This window comes from Rhinolophus sinicus, linkage group LG01 (genome assembly GCF_036562045.2).
Source record: "Rhinolophus sinicus isolate RSC01 linkage group LG01, ASM3656204v1, whole genome shotgun sequence".
Taxonomy (NCBI): domain Eukaryota; kingdom Metazoa; phylum Chordata; class Mammalia; order Chiroptera; family Rhinolophidae; genus Rhinolophus; species Rhinolophus sinicus.
In genome coordinates, this window is record NC_133751.1 from 127,294,615 (window position 1) to 127,321,877 (window position 27,263).

General features: G+C 38.1%; 1 protein-coding gene across 1 annotated transcript in view; it reads left to right on the plus strand.

Moving 5' to 3' along the window:
- The first annotated feature begins 3,151 nt into the window (after positions 1-3,151).
- UBXN4 (UBX domain protein 4) overlaps positions 3,152-27,263 on the plus strand; it is a 34,282-nt gene continuing 10,170 nt past the window's right edge. Inside the window, exons 1-9 of the mRNA XM_019731152.2 lie at positions 3,152-3,529; positions 10,056-10,158; positions 13,132-13,160; positions 13,673-13,791; positions 14,396-14,573; positions 17,945-18,038; positions 24,094-24,148; positions 24,927-25,091; positions 25,809-25,936. Coding sequence (XP_019586711.2) covers positions 3,448-3,529; positions 10,056-10,158; positions 13,132-13,160; positions 13,673-13,791; positions 14,396-14,573; positions 17,945-18,038; positions 24,094-24,148; positions 24,927-25,091; positions 25,809-25,936 — 953 coding nt within the window. The 5' untranslated portion in view covers positions 3,152-3,447. The remainder of the gene's footprint in view (positions 3,530-10,055; positions 10,159-13,131; positions 13,161-13,672; positions 13,792-14,395; positions 14,574-17,944; positions 18,039-24,093; positions 24,149-24,926; positions 25,092-25,808; positions 25,937-27,263) is intronic.

The window sequence follows — 27,263 nt, forward strand, 5'->3', positions numbered from 1 at the left end:
GTTCTTAGTTCTTGCTGGGTTATCTTATGTAGTATGTGTCCTTTATATTTGACTTGCACCACTTCCTTCTTCTCCTCTGCATGTGCTCCAAAGGTGACTCTTGTGTTGTGTATATTGTCCTGTTAAAGTTGATCTTTAATTGCTTTTAGCTCATAAGTAGGTGGGATTGACTCCTAGGCTGACTAGTTGTGAGACTTGGCTCTGCCCACCGCAGGGTGTTCTGCTGTGTGAGGGTTGACCGCTTAAATGTGGTTTGGCTTCTATGGGCTCTTGTGCCTGTAGAGAATTCCCTCTGGGTGTGTCACTTGTAGGTCAAAGCGGTAGTACTCTTGTTTGGTCTGGAGTTGGCCTCTGGGTGTGTTGAATCTTGTGCCTCTTGAACTGGACCCTGGTTTAGGGCAATTTCAGAACAAAGCAAATCACCAAGCACAACAATATCAACAACAACAACAACAAAGAAAAAACCAAATACATTCACATGTAAAAACAACCGACCACCCACACTCAACACAGGCAAAAATATCAAAGATATAAAAATAAAACAAAACAAAAAAAGCAGCGCCAGTCTTGGCTTAAGCCCACCAAGTAATCTCCAGGTTGTCCTCTGCTGTACCAAAGAGTCCTCTGTATATTGTGCAGGCAGAGCCGGTCACCTGGTGCCCAGAGTGACGTTGGGACTGCAGATTTAGATGCGTGGGGCTGAGGGGTCTGGATGGTAGTTTCTACAAAGTCAGTGCAGTTTCTGCTCTTGCCTGCACATATGCACACTGAGAATTACACAACCAGCCCAGTGCCCAGGTCTCCTGAGTCTTAGGGCACTTCTTCAGTGCGCGCGCGCGCGCGCGCGCGCGCACACCTAGGGCGGGAGATTTCTGAGCTGCTGAAAGCCCAGAGCTGCATCTGCCACCTACTGCTGATCCCTGGGAGTTCGTCTGCAGTTGTAATTGCCCTGCCCTAGGCAGGCCAGAAAGGGTGGAGGCTGGGGATGGAGGGGTCTTCCCTCTCCCCACCCAGCCCTGTCACACTCTTCCCTCAGGCCAGAAAAGGTGGGGGCTGGGGGTGGAGGAGCCTCTTCTCTCCCAGCCCAGTAGTATCACACTCTTCCCAGCCTCTTCCCTGGGTCAGAGCTGCACTGCATGCCTTATCTTCCCAGATCCTGAGCACTACGGCTCCTCTGCAGTCGGACACTACTCCTCAGTTCAGGGGCCAGCTTAAGTCTCTGGAAGGGCGAGGGTAGGATTGGGAGAGTGGGGGGAGGGGCCCAGGTATGGAGTTTACATCCTTTGTCCAACCTAGGGCCCAGTTGGAGGTCTCCCCTGAGGTTACTGCCTCAAATGCTGGATATGCTGCTCTCTCTGTGGGAGAGATCAGCTGTGGGACACAGGGAAAGAGCCCACCTCCTGGCTTTTGTAGTCTCTGTTCCATCCTGGACACCCTGCTTCTCCACAGCCGTGGATTTGGACCACGTCTCCTCTCCGCTCCCTTCCCTCTTCCCCTGCTCGCCCAATTTGTCCACTTTCAAATCATCCTGAGTCTCTTAGCTGTTCTGTGTGATGAGCAGAGTCCTTTGATGGGTTATAGATGTTCAATTTGTGGTATGCTCCGGAGGAGAACTCAAGAAGTCCACCTTGCTGTCGCCATTCCTATGTCGTCAACCAGAAAGGCCATTTCTAACCCCACTAATCCATGTTTAGTCAATCATCACACTTCTGAAGTGCTCAGAATTACCCCTCTTGTGGCATTCATCATCACTCACAATCACTTGTTCAGGGTCTGCCTTCCTCTTTAGAATAGTCCTAAGTCACAAAGGCAGGGCCTTTATCTGACTGCCTTATCTTCCTATTATCAATGCCAGATACAAGGCCTAGCTCACAGAAGAGCAATAAACATTTGATGGATGAATGAAAGGCTATGAGTGATTCTTATATTTAATTCTAACATTAGGAACAATTAAAGACATTGCTCTACTGAAAGAATTTACAGGATGATTGAATTTTAAGAAATCCATTTAAAGGTGACGGTGAAGATGGACTCTAATTCTTCTTGAGGAAGGAATGGTGTCCTATATAAGTAGCAACTGTCTGTAATCAGTATTGTGTTTCAGTTTATAACAACATTATATGAGAGGCCTGATTGGAAAAAAGTAAATAAAAATTGGAATGCAATCTGTTAGTTATTTTTAGGTTAAATATTTATAGAAAAGGGGTGTTTTCAGATACAGCACCTCCTTAATCCTGCAAAGATTGTCAAATGTTATACTGGTGGAGAAATTTATTTGATGTAGAATGTATAAGAGACTAGTGTATGTAACTTTAAATAAACCGTACAAGCCTCTTTAGCTAGTAGTTACTAGAGACCATGTAATTTCCTGAAAGTATGAAATATAGATCAGTTTTCATTTTAATGGCAACCAACCATAAAGTGTCATACCTTCATTAGAGAACATTCTCACATAAAATTGTAAACAAATTCATTGTCTATTCTTCTCTTTTGTATTACCACAGAAAGTAGCTGGAAAATAAATGATCTACTTTCTGCTTTTGAGTTACTTTAGAAAGCAGCTGTGGCAATAGCATAGCTAAGTGTTTTGAGGTTTTGGAATGATCTCTAGTTAATGACTAGAAAATTGCTCAAGGCCTGCATTCCACCGATACCCTCAGGTACATGGGCTGTATGGTATTACATAAGGTGATTGTCGTGGTTTTTATCCTGTCTTTTCTTCAAGTTGGGCTAATCAAGTTCAATAGAAATCAAAGCCTCGCTCTAAATCCCTACAAAGCCCACTGAGTTCCATACCGAGAGACACCAAACCCTACCACACAATGGCCACTAATCGTAATATTACATCGTTCCCCAATAAGCAGGTTCCACTCAGCAGAGGCGATTTCCTCCACACTTAAGGTCTCAAAGAGGCAGAGGACAGCATCACTCGGTCAATGAGCGCCAGTGAGCGCCACATCCTCAACTCCCCTTTATAGCTTGTGAAGTCGCTCTCTCTGCTGCCTCCTTTAGCCGTGCCCCGGAAACCACGGTGACATTTTCCAGACATTGAGGGAGAACAGGCCTAAGAAAACTACAATTCCCGTCATGCCTCAGGGAGGTGTCGCCGACGCGCCGTAGCGGTTAGTCATCCTTCCTACAGCCTCCTTCCACTTCCGAGGCTGCCGGGCCTCAGGCCTAGTGGGCGCGCGCACCCGCTGACTTGCCAACGAGACAAGGCACTGGGGCACGGTGCCGGCGGCGACGTGTGGTGTCATGTGACACGGGGCCTCTCCTCGCCCGCGCGCCTGCTGGTGTCCCTAGGGGCCGCTGACGGGTTTGCTCTCGTGCGCGGAGCGGGAGGCGGGGGACTGTGGGGGCCGCGGGGCCGGACGAAGCGGAAGGCGGGGTCAGCTCCGGGACCGCGGCGACAACACACCGAACGAGCGCCTAGGCCTGAGAGAAGCGATGCTGTGGTTCCAGGGCGCCATTCCGGCCGCCATCGCGACGGCCAAGAAGAGCGGCGCGGTCTTCGTGGTGTTTGTGGCAGGTGAAGGGAGCGGGGCCCCGAGATACGGCTGGGTCACTCCCTCCGGCCTACCTCCAACCTCAGGGGTCCCCAGCCTTTTCGTACACCGAGAAGCTGGGGCTGCCAGTCCCTGGCATTTCAGCGCCTCCCCGGTCCATTGGGCCCCGCGGGCCTGGCCCCCACTGCCCGCTTCTCCCGGCACCCGGGCAGAAGAGGCAGCGTCTCGGCCTCGCCCCCAGAGCGCGCTGAGCTCGCCGACAGCTCGGAGCTGAGGAAGGGGACGCGCCGAGCAGGCCCTCAGCCCAGCCCCGCTGCTCCCCGCCGAGCCTCGCCCGCGCCTCCCGAGCCCCCACAGCCCCGTCCTGCTGCTCCATAGAGCGCTGTGTCCCCAAGGACCCACTTTGGGATGCTTTAGGCGGGGACAGGGACAGGCCATTAGGCAGTTGGGTTCGTAATTAGTAGTGGCCTCTCAGGAAGATAGCTGTGTCATCGGTAAGCAACAAAGAGAAACCACCTGATGTTCACGGTTATTGGCGTTCATATGTTCCCGAAACGCAAACATTTGAGCTTTATGTGGGTTTGAGTTTTTTCTTTTAATGATAGTAGGGGGGAATAATTGATAATATGGAATAGAATAATTGCTTTGTTGCAGGTTGATTATTTTTTCACCATTTGTTTAGAAGTAGACGTTCAGTCCTTGGTTCTTTTTTGTCTTCCTAGTCTAATATCTGCAGTTCCCAAAACGTGTATTAACTCATTTACGCTGGCTTACCCTGGGTTAATTTGCTTCGTATTTTATTACTTCCCTGTTTTTAAAAAGGGAAATTAAAAAGAAATCCTCTAGATTTAGAGTACACCTATGCCTCTACGGATTTGCTGAGTCCCATTACAGGAACCATATCAGTGTTTGTGACTACTGTTAATTTGAGGTGTATTGTTTGAAATATTTGTGTTTAATAACGGTTTACTTATTGTTAACTCATGACTCTTAGGAGACTACATAATAGCTCTATAACTTTATGCACTGCAGTAAGGAACAAGTTGTTGAAATACGAGTTTCACTTAACAAATTTAAAATTTATAGTTGTTTTAAGTTATGTTAAAATTTTAGCCCAATGCTGTTAATTTAGAAGAGCTTGAGTAGTTAATACTTTCTTATGCTGTTTTACAGGTTATATTTCACATAAACAAATAACTGCTGTAATCCTATGAAAAAACGTGGATTAAAAAAAGAAAGGATAATTAAATGATAGATACTATGCTTATTAAGAGTACAATAATTTGATGACACTTTAAGTTGTGTTTTTCACATAAAATCTCAGTTGATTTTTGTGGTAGGTAGAACAGGTTTTATTATCCCATTTTATAGATGAGGGAAATTAACATCCACTGTGGTTAAGTGACATGCACCAGGGTCACAAAAAGGATTTACATCTTGTCTTGACAATTTGTTTCAGCAGTTTCAAAAAAGTGCCCTTTTTTTGTTCCTTAAGGAAAAACCTGAACAACTGTAGACTTTATTTAATTACTGAAATTGGTGTAGAAATCAGGAAATCTAGGATTCTGGTAGTCATGTTTTTACAAAAAACACAATTGATGTCCAAATGTTCCTAGAAGGCACTCTTGGGCTAATCAGTTAATTTAAAAGAAGAAATGCTAGATATAATTAACGAATATTTGGAAACAGTAGTGCTAATTATTACAGTAGTAAAATAAAGTTATAGGTCTTTGGGGCTTTGTGTGTATATATGCATTCTTCAGTTAACGTTTTACTGATGAACACATATTATACTTTCAGAATTTCAATCACTGTTGAATGTTTGCATGAAGGCCGTTAGCAGTCTGTCAGAGAATCTGTCTGTCCCTTGACTCATTCAAAATACTGTTGGCTCTTCTAGAGTTTTAGGAAGTTAATCTCCAAGACTACCATGTTTCCCCAAAAATAAGACCTAACTGGAAAATTAGCACGAGCATGGTTTTTCAGGATGCTCGTAATATAAAATAAGCCCTAATGCGTCTTTTGGAGCAAACAATATAAGACCTGGTCTTATTTTGGGGAACTACAGTAGGGCTTATTTTATATTACGAGCATCCTGAAAAATCATGCTAGGGCTTAATTTCTGGTTAGGTCTTATTTTCGGGGAAACACGGTAAGTAGGATTAGTGTCACTTCAGGAATTTGTAGGCAATGGAGTCATGAAACTGCAAAACGTACAGGTTGTCTAGACCTTTGTTCATAACTCTGAAGAATAAAGCTAGAACTTGATTTTCTTAGATCTGAGACCTCAACATTAATATACTAACTCAGTAAAATTTTAAAAATATATAGCTGAAAGGAGTGGTCATAAGGGTATACTTTGGTTCATATAACCACTCAAGTGGGAAACATTTTAGACAACTTTATATTTAGTGGAATTTTCATTGATGAATTAAATATCATAGGTTTGATGTTAGGGTACTGGAGAGATTACTACTAGTGCAGCCAAAAAATTAACAAGGCTTTTGAAAGTATCATAGCTATGTAAATTGAAAGAGATAAAACTGAGAAAGATTTTGATTCTGTTCTTGGAAAGGTAGAATAATCTGACAAGGATCCTGAAGCAAAGGTGTCAGTTCACTGACTAGTGTTGTTAAGTGGGCTAAAATTTCCTTGACAGACGCTATTTACTGCCTTTTTGGGTTAAAATAGATCATAAAAATCTTTAGGTTTTTGACCAGTGGTGGTTTTGTAGGTTGGAATCGCTGGCTTTACTAGGGTCTGCAACACTTCACTTCTGAGTTGGTACTGTTCTCTTTAGCTACCTTTACTTTGGACAGTGTTGATAACACTAAGGAGACAATATTTTCTCCTGAAATTTTAGGCCATTCTAACTCCATATTATAGTTCTAATTTGATTAAAATAAGAAACCAAAGATACCGAAGTTGACTATTAACAACCTCGCTCAGAGAGTGTTAAGATAGCTCTCATTGAGTTAAGTGATTCCATTCAGCCTTACACCTCTTGGTCAAGCAGCTGCTGCTGACATTAGGCTGAGTCACAGACAGACATTAGTAGTGAGGATGTGACATCTGGGACTCTAACACATGGTACCACATCGGTGAGGGAGTGCAAAGCACCAACCTCAGCAGTAGCACGTCCTCCTTCCAGCGGCCTACTTGACATCCCGACTTGGATGCCTCACAGGAGTCTCAAGCCTGTCTATTTACTGTCTGAAGCTGTTTTTTCTCCCCCAGCGTTCTGCAGTCCAAGTACACGGCACCCCCTTACATCCACCTTAATAAACCCTAAGTGTGGCTGTCATCTTTCACTCCTAACTCTTCATTTTCATTTTATTTTGTGCTCCCTGTTGTTCGTGACATTCCTAATTACAGAGGCCTTTCCTTACACCCAAATTCTGCTAGTGAGCTCTTCTGGCTCTTAGCATGGCTCAGCCCTTTCATCCTTTAAGTCCTACCTTAAATGTCACCACAAAGGGCTTCACTGACCAATCTAAAGAGGTCTCATTATGTTCTCATAATTCTATTCTTTTTCCACAGCATTTATTACTATAATTATTTATGATTGTTTACTAAACAAGTACTTTTTTGTACCATTAGATTTTTAAGCTCCACTGAGGACAGGCAGTGTTTCATTTGTTTTATATTTAGTTTATAGCCCCATGCCTCACACGAAGTAAATGTGGAACAAACTCGTGAATATATGAGAGAATGAATAAATAGTATCCCTCATGCCTCACACTCATTCTCTAAGAAGTATTTGTAGTAAGAATGTTCCCATACAGCTATTTCCTAGGATGATAGTCTTGTCATTGATTTGGAAGAGATGCTCAGAATGATCTCACTGTAACTGGTACTTTTCCCCATCTGATTCTTCAACATCTAGGAGTCCCCTGATGGGCTTCTTTTTTCTTTTTTTTTTTTTTGGTCTTGGCCTTTAGATGCATTCTAGTCCCTATTTACTTTTCCATGGCCAAATTTTTCAAGCCCCTGTTCCTGGTATTCCTGGATCTCGTCTCACATGAAATATACTCAAATATGCAGCTTTAATCAAGTATTGTAAGCATGCCAAGACACTATACCAAAAAATTAGCTATTAATTTCACAAAATAGTTATTGAGAGCCTGCTATATGCCACTTATGCCAGGTTCTGTTGTAGGCGTTTGAGTTGTATCAGTAAATAAAAAGGAAAACAGCCCTTGCCCTTCTGAAGCCTGCCTGCTAGTGGAGGGAGACAATCAACTGTATACATAATACCGTGTTTCCCCGAAAATAAGACCTAGCTGGACCAGCAGCTCTAATGCATCTTTTGGAGCAAAAATTAATATCAGACCCAATATTATATTACATTATACCCAGTATTATGTTACATTATATTATATTACATTACATTATATAATATAGGACCCAGTCTTATATTAAAATAAGACTGGATCTTATATTAATTTTTGCTCAAAAGATGCATTAGAGCTGATTGTCCGGCTAGGTCTTATTTTCAGGGAAACATGGTATGTATGTGTGTATATATGTGTGTGTGTATGTATATATATACATGTACACACATATATGTATATTTTATCTTTCTTTTTTAGATTAGTTTTTAAATTTCTGTTATAGAGGACGAAGGGGGAAAAAACAGGAAATACAGGACATTTGCGAATAATCGGAGGGTGTAATTCAAAGTGGTGATTAGCGAAGGCCTCATTGAGAAGATAATATTTGAGCAAGGACTTAAGGTAGTTGAGAGTTAACCACGTAGATATCTGGGGCAAGAAAATTCCAAGCAGAGGGAATAACGAGTGCAAAGACCTTAAAGTGAGTGTGTCTTTCATATTTGTGGAATAGAAAGGAAAGGAATAGCAAGAAATTAAAAGGAAATAAGGTCAGGGAGGTCACTGGACTTTGGCTTTTATTTTGAGGGAAATAGGGAACCATTGTAGGATTCTGAGCAAAGGGTTGATATGATCTGACTTTCTAAGGGAAGTTGCTGTGTTAAGACTAGATGGAGCAGGGAGACCAGTTAGGAGGTTATTATAATCACTAGGTGAGAGGTGGCAGTATAAATCAGGTGGTAGCAGTGAAAGTGGTAAGAAATAGTTACATTCTGGATATGCAGTTGACCCTTGAACAGCACAGTTTGAATTGCACAAGTCCGTTTATATGTGGATTTTTTTTTTTTTCCAATAAATGCATAGAGTCAAAAGCGATGCGGATTTTCGATTGTGTGGGCCAAGGGTTTGGCGCACCAGTCCTCACATTGTTCAAGGGTCAACTGTATTTTGGAGATAGAGTCAGCTGAAGTCAAAGGTAACTCAAGTTTTTGACCGAGAACTGAAAGGATGGAGTTACCATGAATAGATAACAGATGGGGAGGCTAAAAAGGTAGATTAAATTGGAGAAGTGGGGCCCACATGGAAAGAAAGCAGTTTCCAAAAGAGTATGTATACAATGATCTCATTTTTGTTAAATGAAAAATGTGGCCTGAAAACTTTTTATTACTAAATTGGCAAATGTTGCTCACCTTTGAGAAAACACTTGGCTCTGCTAACCTCAGAAATATTTTTTAATGACTTACTTGGGTAAGTTTCCCCCTGCCCATCAATAAGTGGTTATGCTAAAATTTGGATATTACATGTCTAAAATGGAAACAATCTCTTGATAGGTGTAACTTTTAAAATATATTGTCATTGAGGTATAACACAGTATATTAAGTGAAATATATTATGTGAACAGCTTGATGGATATTTACATATGAATACAGCTGTGTAATTGTCAGCCAATAAGATGTAAACATTTCCAGCAGCCCAGAAGGCTCCTTCCTGCTCTTTCCCAATAAGTAGCATCTCCACCAAGGTAACCACTATGCTGAATTCTGTCACCATAGATTAGTTTTGGAGCAGCATAACTTTTATGATTAGCATACCATAATAAAAAGCAAGTCCAGGACTGTAAACAGAATGTGCCTGCCTCTCTCTGTCCACCTTGGAGGAATTCTGGAGAATAAATGCTGTTCTGTGGAGGATATTGAACTCAAAAGTGCTACATAAAGAAAGAGTAGTGTACATTTATTTTCTAAAATCATGTACAGAAGGCAAAATAGTCACTATATATACATTTCTACCCATGACTTCTAATTATTGTGGATACTATTTGCATAACTTGGATGTCTTTTAGAAAATGCTGTGTATAATCTAAGTGGCAGTATTTTGTTTTTCATTTTTATTAATAATGCATATAGTCACTTTTCATTTTATGGGAAAATTCCGTTTTCAAATTTGGTAGAAAATAGTATTTGTGGGATCATATTTTATTTGAAGTTCCAGAATTCGAGGGAAAAGAATCAGCAGATACTGGCCTTGTGTTATAAGAATCCTTGAAATTTTTTTTTTTTAATTTATTGGGGGTGACAATTGTTAGTAAAATTACATAGATTTCAGGTGTACAATTCTGTATTATATCATCTATAAATCCCATCGTGTGTTCACCACCCAGAGTCAGTTCTCCTTCCATCACCATATATTTGATCAGAATCCTTGAAATGTTTTATAGGTGATGATGAGCAGTCTACACAGATGGCTGCAAGTTGGGAAGATGAGAAAGTGACAGAAGCATCTTCAAACAGTTTTGTTGCTATTAAAATCGATACCAAAAGGTTTGCTTATGTTTTCATTTTTAATATATTATAGTCTTTGGTTGTGATTTATGGTGATGCTTGCAAATTATGAGAATGTTGATTTTTGTCTAAGGCATATTGAGGACTTAAATTCTGATTTCCATTTTCCAAATTCATCATATCGTGCTGAAAAGCTTAAGCTCTGCTAGTCTACCAAGCAGGAATACATTGGAAGTAACTATAAATCATTGAATATCTCTGAAAGTTTCACCACTCTTTTGGGGTCTTTTTTTTTTTTTTTAAAGATTTTATTGGGGAAGGGGAACAGGGCTTTATTGGGGAACAATGTGTACTTTCAGGACTTCTTTTTTCCAAGTCAAGTTGTTCAATCTTAGTTGTGGAGGGTGCTGTTCATCTTCAAGTTGTTCTTTCAGTCTTAGTTGTGGAGGGCGCAGCTCAGCTCCAGGTCCAGTTGCCGTTGCTAGTTGCAGGAGGCACAGCCCACAATCCCTTGCAGGAGTCGAACCGGCAACCTTGTGGTTGAGAGGACGCACTCCAACCAACTGAGCCATCTGGGAGCTCAGCGGCAGCTCAGCTCAAGGTGCCGTGTTCAATCTTAGTTGCAGGGGGCAGAGCCCACCATCCCTTGTGGGACTGGAGGAATTGAACTGGCAACCTTGTGGTTGAGAGCCCACGGCCCATGTGGGAATTGAACCGGCAGCTTTCGGAGTTAGGAGCATGGAGCTCTAACCGCCTGAGCCACCGGGCCGGCCCCCTTCACCATTCTTTTGGATCCTATTTTTAGGAATGAAGTCATTTAACTCAATAGGAAAAAGAACATTTATAGGTCCCTCATAGTACCTGATATCCACAAGTCTGTTTTATTTGTTCATCCATCCCTTCTCTGCCCCTAAATTTTTTTTTTTGTTATAGAAAATTTCAGACATACACAAAAGTAACAGAAGAATGTAATGAGTCCCCAGGTACTTGTCAGCTACTTTCGTAATTATCAACTCGTGGTCAGTCTTATTTCATCTATACCCCCACCCACTTCTACTCATCCCATATAATTTTGAAACAAATCTGTCATCGTATCACTTCATCTATACATATCTTACTATGACTCTGAAAGATAAGCATTCTTAATTTTTTAACATAACTAATACTGCAAAGGCAAAATAATAATTCCTTAATATAAAATACCCAAATTTTCAATTGTCTGAGTCATAGTTTTATTATTAATTTGTTACAGTTTGTTTGGTTCAGAACCATGGCGGTCCACATATTGTGATGTGTTGAACTCTATCGTATCTTTTAGTCTGTAGGCTTTCCCTCTAGATGTCTCTCTGTGTCTTTTTCTTTGCAATTTATTTTGTGAAGAAACCAAGTTATTCATTCTGTAGTTTCCTACAGTATGGATTTTGTTGATTGCAGCCCTGTTAGGGTCATTTGGTTTGTTCCCCTTCCTCTATTTCCTGTAAATTGACAGTTGGATTCAGGCTAGATTATTTTTCTGCCTCAAGACTACTTCATGGATGGTGGTATGTCTTCCATTAGAAGGCACATAATGCCCTGTTGTCTCTCTTTATGATGTCAGCAGCAACCTAACGTCAATCATCAATGATCAAAGCCTAGAAACACTAATTAATTAGTAATTGCAAAGTGGTATTCCTGTCCTTTGATGTTGAGAATATCAGAATTAATAATGTTTGAAAATTATTTTCAAGATTAAAATATTCAGAAATTTACCTTTAAGTTTATAAACTTTATTTAAAAAATTTCAATATTAATAAAAACTTCATTAATTATAGTACAGCCTGCCTCACAATAACTGTTACTAAACTATGTATTTATTAATCTATAATAGTTTTTTGAAAAGAATATTTTAATGTATATTGTACCATATTGCCTGTTACCTTCCAGAAGCACCTGTAATGGCAGGATGATTGTTACTGAGAATGTGGGAAAAAATGAGAATTTCAGAATTCTTGAGATTATGTACAGACTTATTTGTCTAGCATTTTTTAAAACAAATTTTTATTAGCGAATGCAGGGATATTTGTGTATAGTGATGGTTGTTTTTGTCACTATGGACTGCCTTCTAATAGACTGTAGTGTGTCTTTTAAATTATGAAAAGTAAGTTTTATTTGTTATACAACAATAACAAAATTACCTAATGTTCTAGGAACATTTTAGTGTATGTTTATTTATGAGATAGCCTGCATTGAAAATAAATCGGTAGGAAATGCATCAAAAGTTTAAAGTGGTTATTTCCGAGAAGGTAGGTTTCTTGGTAATATTTTTTATACTTTCCTATTATATTTTCAGATGTTTTTATGGTAATCATGTTTTATATTCAGAAAACAAAATTCTAGTTCTTGGACATATTAATTTATTCTTAGATTTACTCATCTACATTGATGAATATCTCTTATTCACATTGTAGTATGAAGTCTCTCTCCTATCCCTGTCTTTAACCACCCAGTTTCCTTTTCTCGTGGCAACCAAATCAAGAAAAAATATTTGTTTTCCTCCCATTTTTTTACACAAATGGTAGCGAGCTGACATACTTTTTTGTATCATTTTTCTTTTTATGATTGCATAATCAGTTTTTATTGCTGTATATTTAGGTTGTTTTGAAGCCTTTGTTATTACAAGTATTATATTATCACTTTCACAAGTAAGTCTTCTTGTTACAAGTTAAGATACTGTATTCAGGTGTGACGCCTGCTGAGGAAGCAACATGACAGATACTGAGTATTAGCCACCAAATCCAGCCACTAGTTCGTGGGGTACAAGAGAGAGTTCTTTAATCTGGAAATTATAAAACAAACCGAAAAAGGTCTGAAATAAGAATTGTATTTTTCTCTTTCTAGCTCATGGCTGTGAAAGGAACTAGTATTTTCAGAAAAATGCTTGTAATTGGTACAGTAAATTTTTATAAAAACAACTCAGTATTTTGGAAATACTTGCATTCGCTTAGTGATTTTCTGTTTGATTTTGTTTTACAGTGAAGCCTGCCTACAATTTTCACAAATCTGTATCCTTTCAATGAAGAATCCGCTCTGTATATATTTTGCTTGGAGGTTTACCTTTGTCTTGGTTGATTCGTGACATTCAGATATTACTCATTTTTATTTAGAATTCACACATTCTTGTTTATAGGAACTTTTCCTACTAAGTGTCCTTATTTGTTACAATACATTGTAACAAATGGAATCATAGGGAGTTTTTTTATTGTGAACATCTAGAAAGCAGTATGGGACAATTTGGAATGTTAGAAGTAGCTGGCAAGAGGCAAGATAGATGTAAAAGTTATGATAGAGGGGGGTGTAGTGGATGTTCTCCACTCAGACGTGCAATACAAATCCTAATTCACGTATCACATGCACTATAGGCATAATGATACAGTAGTTGAAATTATTTTGTAAATATGTTAGCTGATTATATTGTGAAATTCACAGATGATTTGTTTTGCTTTGTTGTCAGTAGTGTTTCATAAAATTATTCCCTTGTTTCCCATGAATTGTTAGACTTAATTAAACTGTACAGATCCTGTTGTGTGTGTTCCATCCAGTTTCTTTATTGGTGACAGTGGAATTCCCTTGGAAGTAATAGCAGGAAGTGTTTCAGCAGATGAACTTGTGACCAGAATTCACAAAGTCCGGCAGGTGAGAAGGAACAGAATTGTTCTTTGTATAAACATGTGAAAATGATATGCCAGGAACTCGACATTGGAATATTTTTGGAGCTGCTCTGTATATTCAGAAATCTGCCGTGTCATTAAACTTGAAAGGTAGTAAATACTCTCTTCCTAGGCTGGTTTTAAAAATAGCATTAGGAAGTTAGAGGTGCCTGTACCCAATACTTGGGTGACTTCTTATTTTTCCTTTTCCTACTTCAACCAACCACAAAATGTACATCACTCTTTGTTGCAAGAGAGTTGCTGTCACATTAAAGTACTAAGGGTATATTGCTTGGCGTGTTTTAAGGACCCTACTGTATTTCTCATTTGCATAAACTTGGGCAGGTGGCTAATGTAGCTAGTAACTTTTTTCCTTGAATTGTAATTTGAAGGAAAAGCAATGCTGTGCTTTATGCTCTTGGCACCTTGCAGTAGAATTCCATAGGATTATGTCACGTTTAGGATTATATACTTCAGAGTTACCTACTTAGAAGTAAAGAGTATACCTTGACTTACTCATATTTTGGTCTCATCTACTATGTTAAGTTAGATTCTTATCTGTTATTTAAATTTCAATGTTTTCTCCCTAGATGCACTCATTAAAAGGTGAAACATCAGTGGCAAATGGCAGCCAGTCAGAAAGTTCAGTCTCTACGCCATCCACCTCATTTGAACTCAACAACCCTTCTGAAAACTCTCAGTCCAGAAATGTAGAGCTTTGTGAGACACCACCTCTTTCTCCTGATACAAAGTCAGATTCTGCAACAGGTAATTTTTAATGTACTCTTTTGGGTACAGGAGAAGTACTCCTTCACTTTATTTTAAAGGCCATGGATTAATATTCTTAAAAATAAAAATTTTGTATTTCTGTTCCTCACATTCATTTAACTTAAAATTTAAGGGTTTTCTTAAATACATGTGTTTGTCATTTAGTGGCAGAAGAGGATAAAGTCAGTCAATATGCCATTCAAACCCAAATAGGCAACAGTCCAGAAGAGTTGATTTGTAATATCTGCTACTGTACTGTGTTTCAGGGACTGTTGTTATGACAGCAGTTTTATAAATCTCTTCCCAGCCAGAGGATTTCAAACGATCCAAATGAACTAATATATTTGGAATTATTTTATAACCTATAAAATATTATAAACAAGAGGATAGTATTTGCATTTTTAAAATTAGAATCAAAAAGTAATTGTGAACTAGAGCTTGTAGAAATAGTGGTGTGACTGAAGAGGGATTGATAGAAAAAGCAAAAGAAATTTATACTGTGTCCTGGGAATTGTGATCAGAGTTGTCTGGTGTAATGTAGTTTGTATTAGGCAACATAGGGTTAGATAAATCAAGAATATTACTATCCTAAAAGATGATCCTGCTCCATCATCCTGGGTAGATAATTATCAAGCCTCTGTCTGAATACATTTAATGACAAGAAGCTCATTACCTTGCCTAGGAAATCTATTCTATTGTTGAAGCCCTAGTTTTTAGGAAAAAACTAGTTGAAACTTGATGCCCTATAATTTTCCATTAACTTTAGTGCTTCTTATGGAGTTACACATAACAGGTTTTGAATATTTGAAGAACAGCTATCAGGTCCCTTCTCAGTAATCTCATTTTAGGGTTTTACATGCACAGATCACTCAAATTCTGGATGCGTACGGGACTGGGGGACTTATGAATGTATTCCATTTAGGTGTACAGCAGAATAGTCATCTTTTATATTTACCTGGATATTTATCATTTCCAAAATTTTTCATTCCTTTTGGAATACAAATGCTCCCTGACCTGTAATGGGGTTATGTCCCCATACACCCATCGTAAGTTGAAAATACCGTAAGTTGAAAATGAATTTAATACACATAACCTAGTGGACAACATACTTAGCCTAGCCGACCTTAAATGTGCTCAGGACACAATATCAAAAAAAACATTATCAACACAGGACACGTAGAGTATTGGTTGTTTACCCTCATGATCGCATGTCTGACTGGGAGCTGTGCCTTGCTGCCACTGGCCAGCATCACGAGAAAGTATCTTACTGCATATTACAAAACCAGGAAAAGATCAAAATTCAAAGTATGGTTTCTACTGAATGTGTGTATTGCCTTTGCCTCATCATAAAGTCAAAAAATGGTAAGTCAAACCATTTTAAGTGTGTGTTCAGTAGGAATGTGATCACTTTTCTTTAGTAATTAAAGTGAATGCCAGGGATATTCCTACCTTTATAACAGCAAAAAGTTTATCAAAACTTAAAGGTAACTTGTGGACAAGCTGAAAAAAAGTGCTGTATAACAATATACCGTATTGTGCCGTGTATAAAGCGCTCCCATGTATAATGTGCACCCACGTTTTCGGCCCAAACTTGCAGAGGAAAAAACCTTTCATTTTAATTTTTTAATTCAAATTTTTATTTGTTTACATTTAGGTGCTTGTTTTTTGTATTATAAAGGAAATTTAGCATTTATTTATTACTTTTAAATCATAAGCATAAATAAAAGAATTAACATTTTTATAGATAAGTAATTAATACTACCGATGTATAATGTGCATTCTTATTTTTCCCTCACAAATTTGGGCAAAATGCACACTATACACAGCAAAATACGATGGTTAGTTGGATTTATGACTCATAAAGAAAAAGGGATAGCTGTCATACAGAGGAAGATTTCTAATGGTATGCCATAGAGATCACTGTCTGTGGAAAGGGTTGAAAATATACACTATACGGTTGTACCTTTATGGATGAAATAGCTTATTAACTTATCCAAGTGTTGCATTCAGTAGTGTGCTGGTAAATATGTTTAAAAAGGCTTTTTTTTTAGGGAAAAAAAAGCTTTTATTTGTAGTGTTTGCTGATTTCCAAGGTGTAACTACTCCTATGGCTGATTTCAAGCTGCCTAGATGAATGCAGAGGTAGGAAGAGATGTGCACCATTGGCTTTACTTAGTAATTCTAGTATTTCTACCATGGCTATGATAACTAAAGACTTACTATGTGTCAGTCTTAGTAAAAGTCTCAGCATTTTACTTCTATTAACTCATATTTCTCATAACAACTCTACGAGGTTACTTATCCCCATTTTACAGATGAGGCACAGGTAAAGTAACTTACCGACGTGACAGAATAGAACTGGAACCCAGACTTTGTTGCCCCATAGTCCTTGCTTTTACAAAGATCAAAAATGTAAAGAATTGAGTTGGTGGCGAGTAGTAAGGAAGGAAATGGCAGCAAAGGTTCTAGAAAGACGTTCCAGACTATAGCTGTCCTATACAATAGGCCAGGACAAAGTTCTATCCTTCAGGAAATTATTAAAAGAGTACTGGTCTGCAGAAGCATCCCTTAGGCTAGTGTTAAGTCTAGAGCAATACCCAGGATTAAACTTGGCCTTTAGAGCTTCACTGTTGAATACTATACCTACAGCCACGTGTGGCTATATTAATTAAAACTAAATACAATAAAAAGTTTAGTCCCTCACCTGTATTAGCCTTGTATCAAGTGCTCGGTAGCCGACAGCATAGATATTGGACAATGTTGCTGTAGAGTGAAGCCTATTGTGTTTCCCCGAAAATAAGACCTAGCCGGACAATCAGCTCTACTGCGTCTTTTGGAGCAAAAATTAATATAAGACCCAGTATAATATATTATATTATATTATATTATATTATATTATATTATATTATATTATATATTATATTTATTATTTATATTATATTATACCGGGTCTTATAATAAAATAAGACCGGGTCTTATATTAATTTTTGCTCCAAAAGACGTATTAGAGCTGATTGTCTGGCTAGGTCTTGTTTTCAGGGAAACACGGAACCTATAGCCGGGCATGCTTACGCTATTTTGTTGTATCCCCTCTTGACAGTTTTATATTTCTTCATGTTTTACCTTTGACCTTTATATTGGTAGGCTTCAACTGAGTAACTACCTTATTTCCTGTTGATATACTAGTATTGTGTCCAGATTCAAACTTCAGAATTAGTAATAGCTCATTTCTTATCTCTTGCTCCATTCTTAGGAAAAATATGTAATGTTTAAGAAACAAGATTAACAAATGTTGTAACCCCCAACCTTTATATCTTTTAAAAAGTGGCATTAAATGCAATATTCATATTTCTTTTTACTTAATAATTAAGGAGGAGAAAGTTCGAGTCATGCCACTCTGTCGCAGGAGCCTAATGGATGTTCAAATCAGAGATCTGCGGAGGACCTCACTGTCAGAGTGGAAAGGTTTGCTCTGTTTTTGGAGATAGTATTTTGTTAAAACAATGGTTTCTAGTTATTTCTTTAATTTGAGTAAAAGCTAAAATTACACAAATGAAGTTTCAGAATTCTGGGTTGAAATTTTTTATTACCTGACCAACTTTCGTATCCATAGAGATTACATTCTAGAAGTAAAGTTCTTCTGTATCTCTGAAATCATCAGTCATTTTTAGGTATGATCATTCTACGAATCGTTTTTTTTTAACTGGCATTTTGGTACGTGTGTGTTTCCATCTGTCACTTTGCTTTTATCTCTCTATGCTATAGGGTAAGTTCCAGATGGGCAAGCACTTCAGCTAATTTTATGACTATGTACTGAGACTGGGTTCTGCATAAGTGGATGTCTATTAAGTGTCATGTGTTATTAGATGGTCTAATAACAAAATACAAACTTCTGATGATTTCTTGTGGTTTCTAGTTGAATGTTTTTTAATGAGATAGTTATTAGCAAATCATAGTCTTTTATACTATAATTCTTAAAAGTTATATGAGTTAATGGTGTAAATGGATAAGCAGAAATATATTTAAATCTTGACATAAAACCACTTAGTGTTATACGGCCGTTAGGAAAAATTCCTAAGACTTGACATTTTCTTGTTCACATAGATAGTATGGAGAAACAAGGTTCAAAATGATTGCTGACAGTGGGTGTTTGAGTTCACTCTTGACTATAAAAATCGGCTTCATTTCAGCAAAACCGAGATTCTTGTTGTTTTCTCTAGGAGTTGGGGCAGGGCCAGGATCTTGAGGTGAAACAGGATAGATAGACCTTCTCACAGTGTGAGAAATGGTGGAAGGCTGGAAGAACAGCAGCAAGGAACCAAAGTTCCCAGGGGCTCCACCTCTTTTGTTTCCTTCTATTTCACTAACACCAAGTACACCACCGGCACCCCTCACTTGCACCACCCTGGGTTGAAGTAAAAATCAAAAATCAGAAAAGGATTTGGGTACTGGGAGGAATGAGAAGAAACACGGCAAGTAGCCTTTTATCATGGGGTGGGGTCAGGTGCTATTTAATTGCAGTGGGAATGGGGAGTTTCTGTTACCCCCCTTTTTTAAAAAATTAATTTTCAATTACAGTTGACATACAATATTATGTTAGTTTCAGGTGTGCAACATAGTGATTTATATAACTTATAAGTTTTGTGACTTATGAAGTGATCATCCCGATAAGTCTAGTAGCCATCTGACATCATACATAGTTATTACAATATTATTGACTATATTCCCTATGCTGTACTTTACATCCCCGTGACTATTTTTATAACTGTCAGTTTGCATCTCTTAATCCCTTTTACCTTTTCACCCATTCCCTCAACCCACCCCCTGTTGTTTCTTAGTAGCTTCCATTCTTATGTAAGGTAGTACCTGCTGTGTCTGCCTGTGTGGTTCTATAAATACAATATAATATACCATTTTAACTTAAAAAGTTATATGTATACTGGTGAATATGTGCTACATATAGTATAATGAATCATGAAGACACTTTAAGACATACAACAAAATGTTTATACTATCAATGAAAGAAGAATTAGGGATTTTATTTTATTTTTTTGCTTTGTTCTGAGGTTGCTAACTTTTCTTCATGGAACATTATTTTATGATTAGCATATCAAGTCAGAATGGGTCTACAGTTGTTTGAGATTCCTTAAACTGAAAAATAACTTTAATGTGCTCTTGGAAATGACATATATGCAATTTTTAAAGAAGCTTATGCTATTAGGACCGTACATTAAATATATGTGGGCTGGGATCTTTAAAAAAAAAAAGGATACTCACACCAAAATTGGATGAAATGTTGCCAGATTCTTAATAATGAAACAGTTTTCATTGGGAAACAACTATTCACTGCTTGGACAACTCTTGAAAAGTCCAGTTCATATGGTCATATAATTAAAATTGTATAAGTACTTCAAATTGTTGCTGAGATTAATTTATCAGATTCAACCAATAAAGCCTAGGTCCTGATACTAATTAATTCACAGACTGAGGTCCTGCATTTTATTCATCTGAGTTATACCCAATTAGGAATTTTGTTCCTTTTGTGGAATCTGATTCATTGACAATGACTAAAAACACCGAGCTATGTAATATTCCTATCCCAAATGTCCTCTTAGCTGAGCATTTCTATACCCTTAAGGTTGCCTTCATCTCCACTGGCCCCTGTCGTAGACTCGATCTGTTTTCATGCCTCTGACTCACTCATCCTCTGCAAGGATATTGGACTCTGCAACCACAGCATGCTGCTGGTTTCCCTATCTCACAGCACTGAACTACAGTGCTTTTACTCAAACCACGTTAAGTTGGACCCATCAGTCCCTGTGGTGTATTCTGATATTTATACAGTTATGTAATACCAAGCTCTATAAAGCAAAATTCATGCATTTTTCTCTAACTTTGATGATATTTTAAAATATATTTCATGCAAATTAAAAGTTCAACCTTAAAATTTGGCAGGGCGGATTAGTAAATGTAGGATTCTCCTCTGAGGCTGTAGTATCTCTTTCTAGAGACCAAGTTTTTGGAAAACTAATTATTCCACACTAGGTCTTAGGCTTTTTTCTCATCTAGCTTGAAGGAAAAGTAATTTTGTTTGGGGAAAAGGTGACTAAACCAAATTGGTGGCAGCTCAGAAAATCATCCTATCTTATATGTAATGAGAACGTGGACTTTCTGTCTTGAACTGCCTTTTCTCAAGGGAAGTAAACTTGATTTTTTTTAAAAATGGATTGGTGATTTGTAATTGTGAGACAAAAACATTTTAATACTAATTAAAATATATACAGTGTATTATTTTTAAAGCTAAAAGATGTGAAATATAAATATTTTAGTGATTCAGATGAAAAGATACATCTTTTAGTTAAAATTCATTATTTGGTTTATATTATTATGTTAAAAAATTGGCAGGTTTATCAGGGAAAGATAATATATAGTACCATCAGTTTCCAATCTTTTATTTGGAAAGGTTTCAACCTCAAAGAGTTGAAAGAGAAATATAATGACTACCTTTTTTTGCTGATTTATTTAAAAGTTGCAGGAATCATTTTCATTTCACTTTAAATATTTGCATGTATCTCCTAATAATAAAAACATTGGCTGAGGCTTTGTTCGGCTCTGAGCAGGGGCTCCAGCCTGGGTTGGAGCCTGGGGTCTACACCCACTACCCATGCCCTGCCCCATCCCTTAGTCCAGTAAAAGAACAAGTAAGTGGTAGATTCCCAGATACAAATGTGATGAAACATTGGATTTGGTATGAAGATGAAGTGGGCTTTTCAACCAAATTAGAACAAAATTGCATCTCTTTTTCTCTGAAGAGAATTTTATAGGGGGTATGAAATTAAAGAATAGACATTTTCAGATTTTATTACAATACCATTATCACACTAACAAAACTGTAAACTGATACGGGAAGATTATCTAATACTCGATCATATTCATACTGCCCCAATTAGCCTAATAATATCCTTTATAACTTTTTTCCCCAAATCAGGATCCAATCAAGGGTCATTCATTGAATTTAGTTTAGTCTCTTTTAATCCAAAACATTTCCTTTGTTTTGTTTTTTAGTTTTTGTTTTCATTTTTCCTGATTTGGACATTTTTGAGTCGGCTAGTTGTTTCTAGAATGTCTCTTGATCTGGTCCCTGTTTCATCGTTCTAGATTCAAGTTAAACTTTGATGCGTACGTTACCTAGATAACGTTTGTCCTTCCCATTAGTCACATCAGGAGGCAGCTAATATCAGACGTATGCATTACTGGTGATGTTAAGTTTAATGATTGGTGAAGGTGGTGTCTGTTGGATTTCTTAATTAAAAAGATACCCTTTCCCCTAGTTAATAAGTTATGTGTGGGGTGATTCTTTGAAACTGAATATGCTATTCCTCAAAAACTTTCAACCAGTCGTTTTGGTATCCATTCATTTTTGCTTGGATCAGTTATTTCACTGGTACTTTAAAAAGGTGATTTTTTTTTCTAATTCTATTTTTTTTTTACATTTATTAGCTAGCTTTCATTCTGTAGAAAAGGGCTTTGATCCACCTCTTCCTATTTTCCACTTTCCCTTTTTTTCAGTCAACTTCTTATTGGACACCAGCACTCAGATCAAGAAATAGACAATTACCAGTGCACTTCATGCACTGGGGGCCTTAATTACTGCCTCCCTCTGACAGATAACCACTCTCCTGAATCCAACAGCACAGATGAGTTTTACTGTTTGTGAATATCATAATAGAATCTACCACATGCATTTCTTTGTTTGCTCTCGTTTGCGCAGCGATGTATTTGTGAGGCTCTTCTGTTGTTGCTGCCGCTGGTGGTAATAGTGGGTATGCTCTTATTGCTCTCATTGCTCTCGTTGGTCTGTTATTTGACTGGACCACAACTTATTATCCATTTTACTGTTGCTGGATATTGGAATTGTTTTCACTTTGGGGTCGTTATGAATAGGGCGCTATGAACATTCTTGTATGTGTCTTGGTGAATATATCTTTTGCGTGTATTTGTAAGAGTGGGAATTTCTGGGTCATAGATACTGGCCAGTTTCCCAAAGTTGTCATACCAACTTGTAACTCCCTTCAGCAGAAAAATGTTTTACAAATCCTTTTCATGTTACAAAATGTGTTACAGTTTATTTCTCTTATGATTCTTTTTGGTGCATAAATTGCCCCAAATTTGGCTAGTAGAATCCCCTTCATGCTGGGTCTTCTGTCCTTTTGACATATGTCTTGTCATTCTTTGAGCACCCCCTTGATTTCTGGCACAAGTTGTACAGCTGAGTTTTATAAAATGCATACGAGTACACTTGTGTAACCCAAATCCCTCTTAGAGAAAGTACCATTATTTTTTAATTGAGACGTAATTCACATACCATAAATTCACATGCCATAAAATTCTAAGTATAAAACTCAGTGGGTTTTAAAATATTCATAAGGTTGCGTGAGCATCACCACTATCTGCTTTCAGAATCATTAGTTTTTTTGTTTGTTTGTTTGTTTTATTTTTTATTGGGGAAGGGGAACAGAACTTTATTGGAGAACAGTGTGTACTTCCAGGACTTTTTTTTCCAAGTCAAGTTGTTATCCTTTCAATCTTAGTTGTGGAGGGTGCAGCTCCGCTCCAAGTCCAATTGCTGTTGCTAGTTACAGGGGGCGCAGCCCACCCACCCTTGCCGGAGTCGAACCGGCAACCCTGCCATTTGAGAGGACACGCTCCAACCAACTGAGCCATCCGGGAGCTCAGCGGCAACTCAGCTCAAGGTGCCGTGTTCAATCTTAGTTGCAGGGGGCGCCACCATCCCTCGCGGGACTTGAGGAATTGAACTGGCAACCTTGTGGTTGAGAGACCATGCTCCAACTAACTGAGCCATCCGGGAGGCAGCTAAGCTCAAGGGGCCGTGTTCAATCTTAGTTGCAGGGGGCAGAGCCCACCATTTCTTGTGGGACTCGAGGAGTTGAACCGGCAACCTTGTGGTTGAGAGCCCATTGGCCCATGTGGGAATCGAACCGGCAGCCTCCGGAGTTAGGAGCATGGAGCTCTAACTGCCTGAGCCACCAGGCCGGCCCCCAGAATCATTAGTTTTTAATTGATGAATTTCTTCCAGTTGGGAATCAGTTTTGGCATTGTTAGTTTTTATAAATGCTAGCCTTCAGTTTTTTGCTTTTATTTTAAACAATTTTGTACCATATTGCTTTTCGCTTCTGTGTAAGAGGTCAAGCATTTGTAAGCCATTCATTTATGTATTTGAAGATGTATATGGGGGGGAAAGGAACTAATAGTCAGTAAGAGGTAAGACACTTAGAGCTGGAGCCACGCTTCTGATGGGCTTCCATGAACTCATCATGGGTTTCTCTAGGGATCAAGGGCCAGGCAGATAAATGACCACTTTTCTTTCAGGAGCTTTTTATTTGTTTGTTTCTACATTTCCCCGTTTGTTTTTAGCTAAATAAATATCCTAAATGTTTATATTAATATGATGTGTCTCAGTTAATGTATTTTTTTTTAAATTTTAAACTTTTGAATACAGATTAACCAAAAAACTTGAAGAAAGGAGAGAAGAGAAGAGGAAAGAAGAAGAACAGGTAAAGTTTGTGTATGGAGCATTGTTTTACTCTTCCATTAGATGAGGGAACATTTGATTGAGTTGGCAGACCTAAGATGGCTTTTGGTTGTAGCTCAGCGTTGCAGCACAGTGAAGGGAATTATCTGTCTTCTGTGGTACGATCATAGTGTACTTTTTTGTGTGCTTTTTGTAAATTTGTAGGAATAAATTGGTTTATCATTTCTCCGTCTGCAGTGAGTCTTACATTAAGTCTAAAGAGACTTGAACTAAAATTATTTTGGTTTAAAAAAAAATATTTTGGTTTGATGCAGATCAAATTTTTAGTTCCTTTTTATGAAAAAGTAGATTGTAGGCATTTTGCTGAATTTTTCCTCGGGTGTTGCTGCATTCTAGTGCACCATTCATTTTTCTCACCATGTGTACCTAAACTGCATCATCTCTTTCGGGTGCTAATATAGGATGGTTATCGTTTCTTCAAGCCACATAAATGACTGCCTTGTTGTCTTTGGAGGGTAACATATTTACCTTAGGAGCCAAAGACCTATATTTTGTTTATTTTCAGATTACATTGATCACATCATAATCTTAATAGAACCACTGGAAAAGATTTATAAATTGATAGACATTTGACCATTAACCCATACTGTTAAAGTCTACTGATGCCTTACGTTTTATGTAGTTCTTTTGTTCCTTTAGTTGTACCCAACACCTAGCTTTCCCTGCATACAGAATAATATCTTGGGCAAATTATTAAATTATGTTTTTGGCTCATAAAACTTACTTTCTCTTTAATTCAGAGAGAGATTAAGAAGGAAATTGAGAGGAGAAAAACTGGAAAAGAAATGTTGGATTATAAACGAAAGCAAGAAGAAGAATTAACGAAAAGAATGTTAGAGGAAAGAAACAGAGAAAAGGCAGAAGATAGGGCAGCTCGAGAGCGTATAAAACAGCAGATTGCGTTGGTAAGTATTAAGTTTATTTTTAATGCTTAACTCTAGAACATTTGTGAAATTTTTTTCCATGCGTAGTGGTTTTGGTTTATTACCAGACAGTGCACACAAAATAATAGTTTTTAGTGACTGAAAGAGAATCAATTCCTTTTACTAGAAATTGTATATTGAATTAAAATACAGTTAAGATTAAAATTGAGATGATTTTTTTCAAAGTAATTTCTCTCTGTTACCAGTAGTCAAACAGTAGTTTTCAAAGATTCCCTAGAAAAGAAGCTAAGAATTGGTTACTTAGTAGTCAGTCTCCTCTAGTCGCAAGCATTTTTGGGGGGTGACATTCAAAGGTTTTAGACACATCAAGTAGGATCATTTTGCAACAACTGCTTTTAGAATTGAGCAGATGTAATGCATATGAAAACCATGCCTACCTTCATATTGTTTGTTCATTTGTTGATTCAACAAATATTTACCTACCATGTGCTAAACCTTGTTCCAGGCTCAGGAGGTACAGTAGTGACCAGAATCAAGTCCTTGTTTTTTTAATAATAACTCTGGTCCCTGGCAGTTGATAAAACTAAAAAAGTTCCAGATCCAGAGTGATAAAGAGAACATATGAGTGTGGCTTTAAGGAATTTCACACATGTATGTGTTTGTTCCTTGTGTTTGGAAATGCATAAATAGACCATTCTAGCAGTGAAAGATAATTAGCGTCTAACAATTGTTTTAAAGGATCGAGCAGAGAGAGCAGCTCGTTTTGCAAAGACAAAGGAAGAAGTAGAAGCTGCTAAAGCTGCTGCCTTGCTGGCCAAACAGGCAGAAATGGAAGTCAAGAGGGACGCTTCTATAAGAGAAAGAAGGTACTTTATTTCCTGCTTAAACATCTGTGTGTACGTGGCAGCTGAGGAGAACAGTTGTTGACTGTTTTTTAAAACTGATGTGTGCTGTGGCTAAAATAAGTAGTTCCAGTAGGACATACTGACCAGTTTGGCAGCTGCCAATGGTATTTGTTATTGAATGTGAATTTACAATATAACAGTGCTAAATACAGACAGACAGTCCCCAACTTACGATGATTTGACTTAGGATTTTTTGACTTTACAGTGGTGTGAAAGCGAGAAGCATTCAGTAGAAACTGTACTTCAAATTTTGAATTTTGATCTTTTACCTGCCTAGCGATGCGTGGTATGATGCTGGGTGGCAGCAGCAAGCTACAGCTCCCGGTCAGGCATGCTTTCATGAGGCTAAACACCCAATGCTCTGTATTCATTATGTTAGAGGATTTTGCCCAACTGTAAGTGTGCTGAGCACATTTAAGGTAGGCTAGGCTAAGCTATCCTGTTTGGTAGGTTAGGTGTATTAAATGCATTTCGACTTACGATATTTTCAGTGTACAATGGGGCTTATTGGGGCATAACCCCATTGTAAGGCAAGGAGTATCTGTAAATGACTTTTAAAAGAGGGCTCAAGAAACCTCTTTTAAAAGACAGCAAGCACATACATCAAAATGATTATAGTGATTATCTTGTGTATTAGGAGTCTTTAGTTGTCAGAATCTCGAGTCACATAGGATGAAGCAAAAGAGGGAATCCGTGGGGTCTGCCATTGAGAGTCCCAGTGATGGATGTGGTTAGGCATAGTTAGATCCATGGGTCTAAAGGGTAATATCAGTAAAGCTTTTTTTTTTCTCTCTCTTTTTAATCTCTTCATTTCTTTTGGTTTAGCCTCATTCTCAGAGAAACCCCTGTTAGGAGAGCCCAGGGCCTCATGGAACTTTCAGGATCTTGAGTTCCTGATCCAGAGAGGAGAGATGAACCCTTTCTCCCAAAACCCATGTCATTCACCGAGGAGAATTCTGATTGGCCCTGCTTGAATGGTGTGGCCACCTCCAGACACAACTGCTATGTCTGCTTATATGGGCTGTCTGGTTGGGGTAGTTGTTAGCCCACCCCTCTGGTGAAAGAGGTGGAGGAAATGTTATTGATAATCATACCAGAATATAGCAGGGATAAGGCAGTTCCCAAAACAAAAGTATGTTACAAAGTCAAAAATTCAGATTTCCAGTACATCCTATTTGTTGGATTGTGGTTAATATTTATTTTTCTTCTCTATACTTTTCAGTATTTTTCATATTGGGAAATTAACAAGCATTACTTTCGTAATCATAAAAAATACTTTTAAAAAATT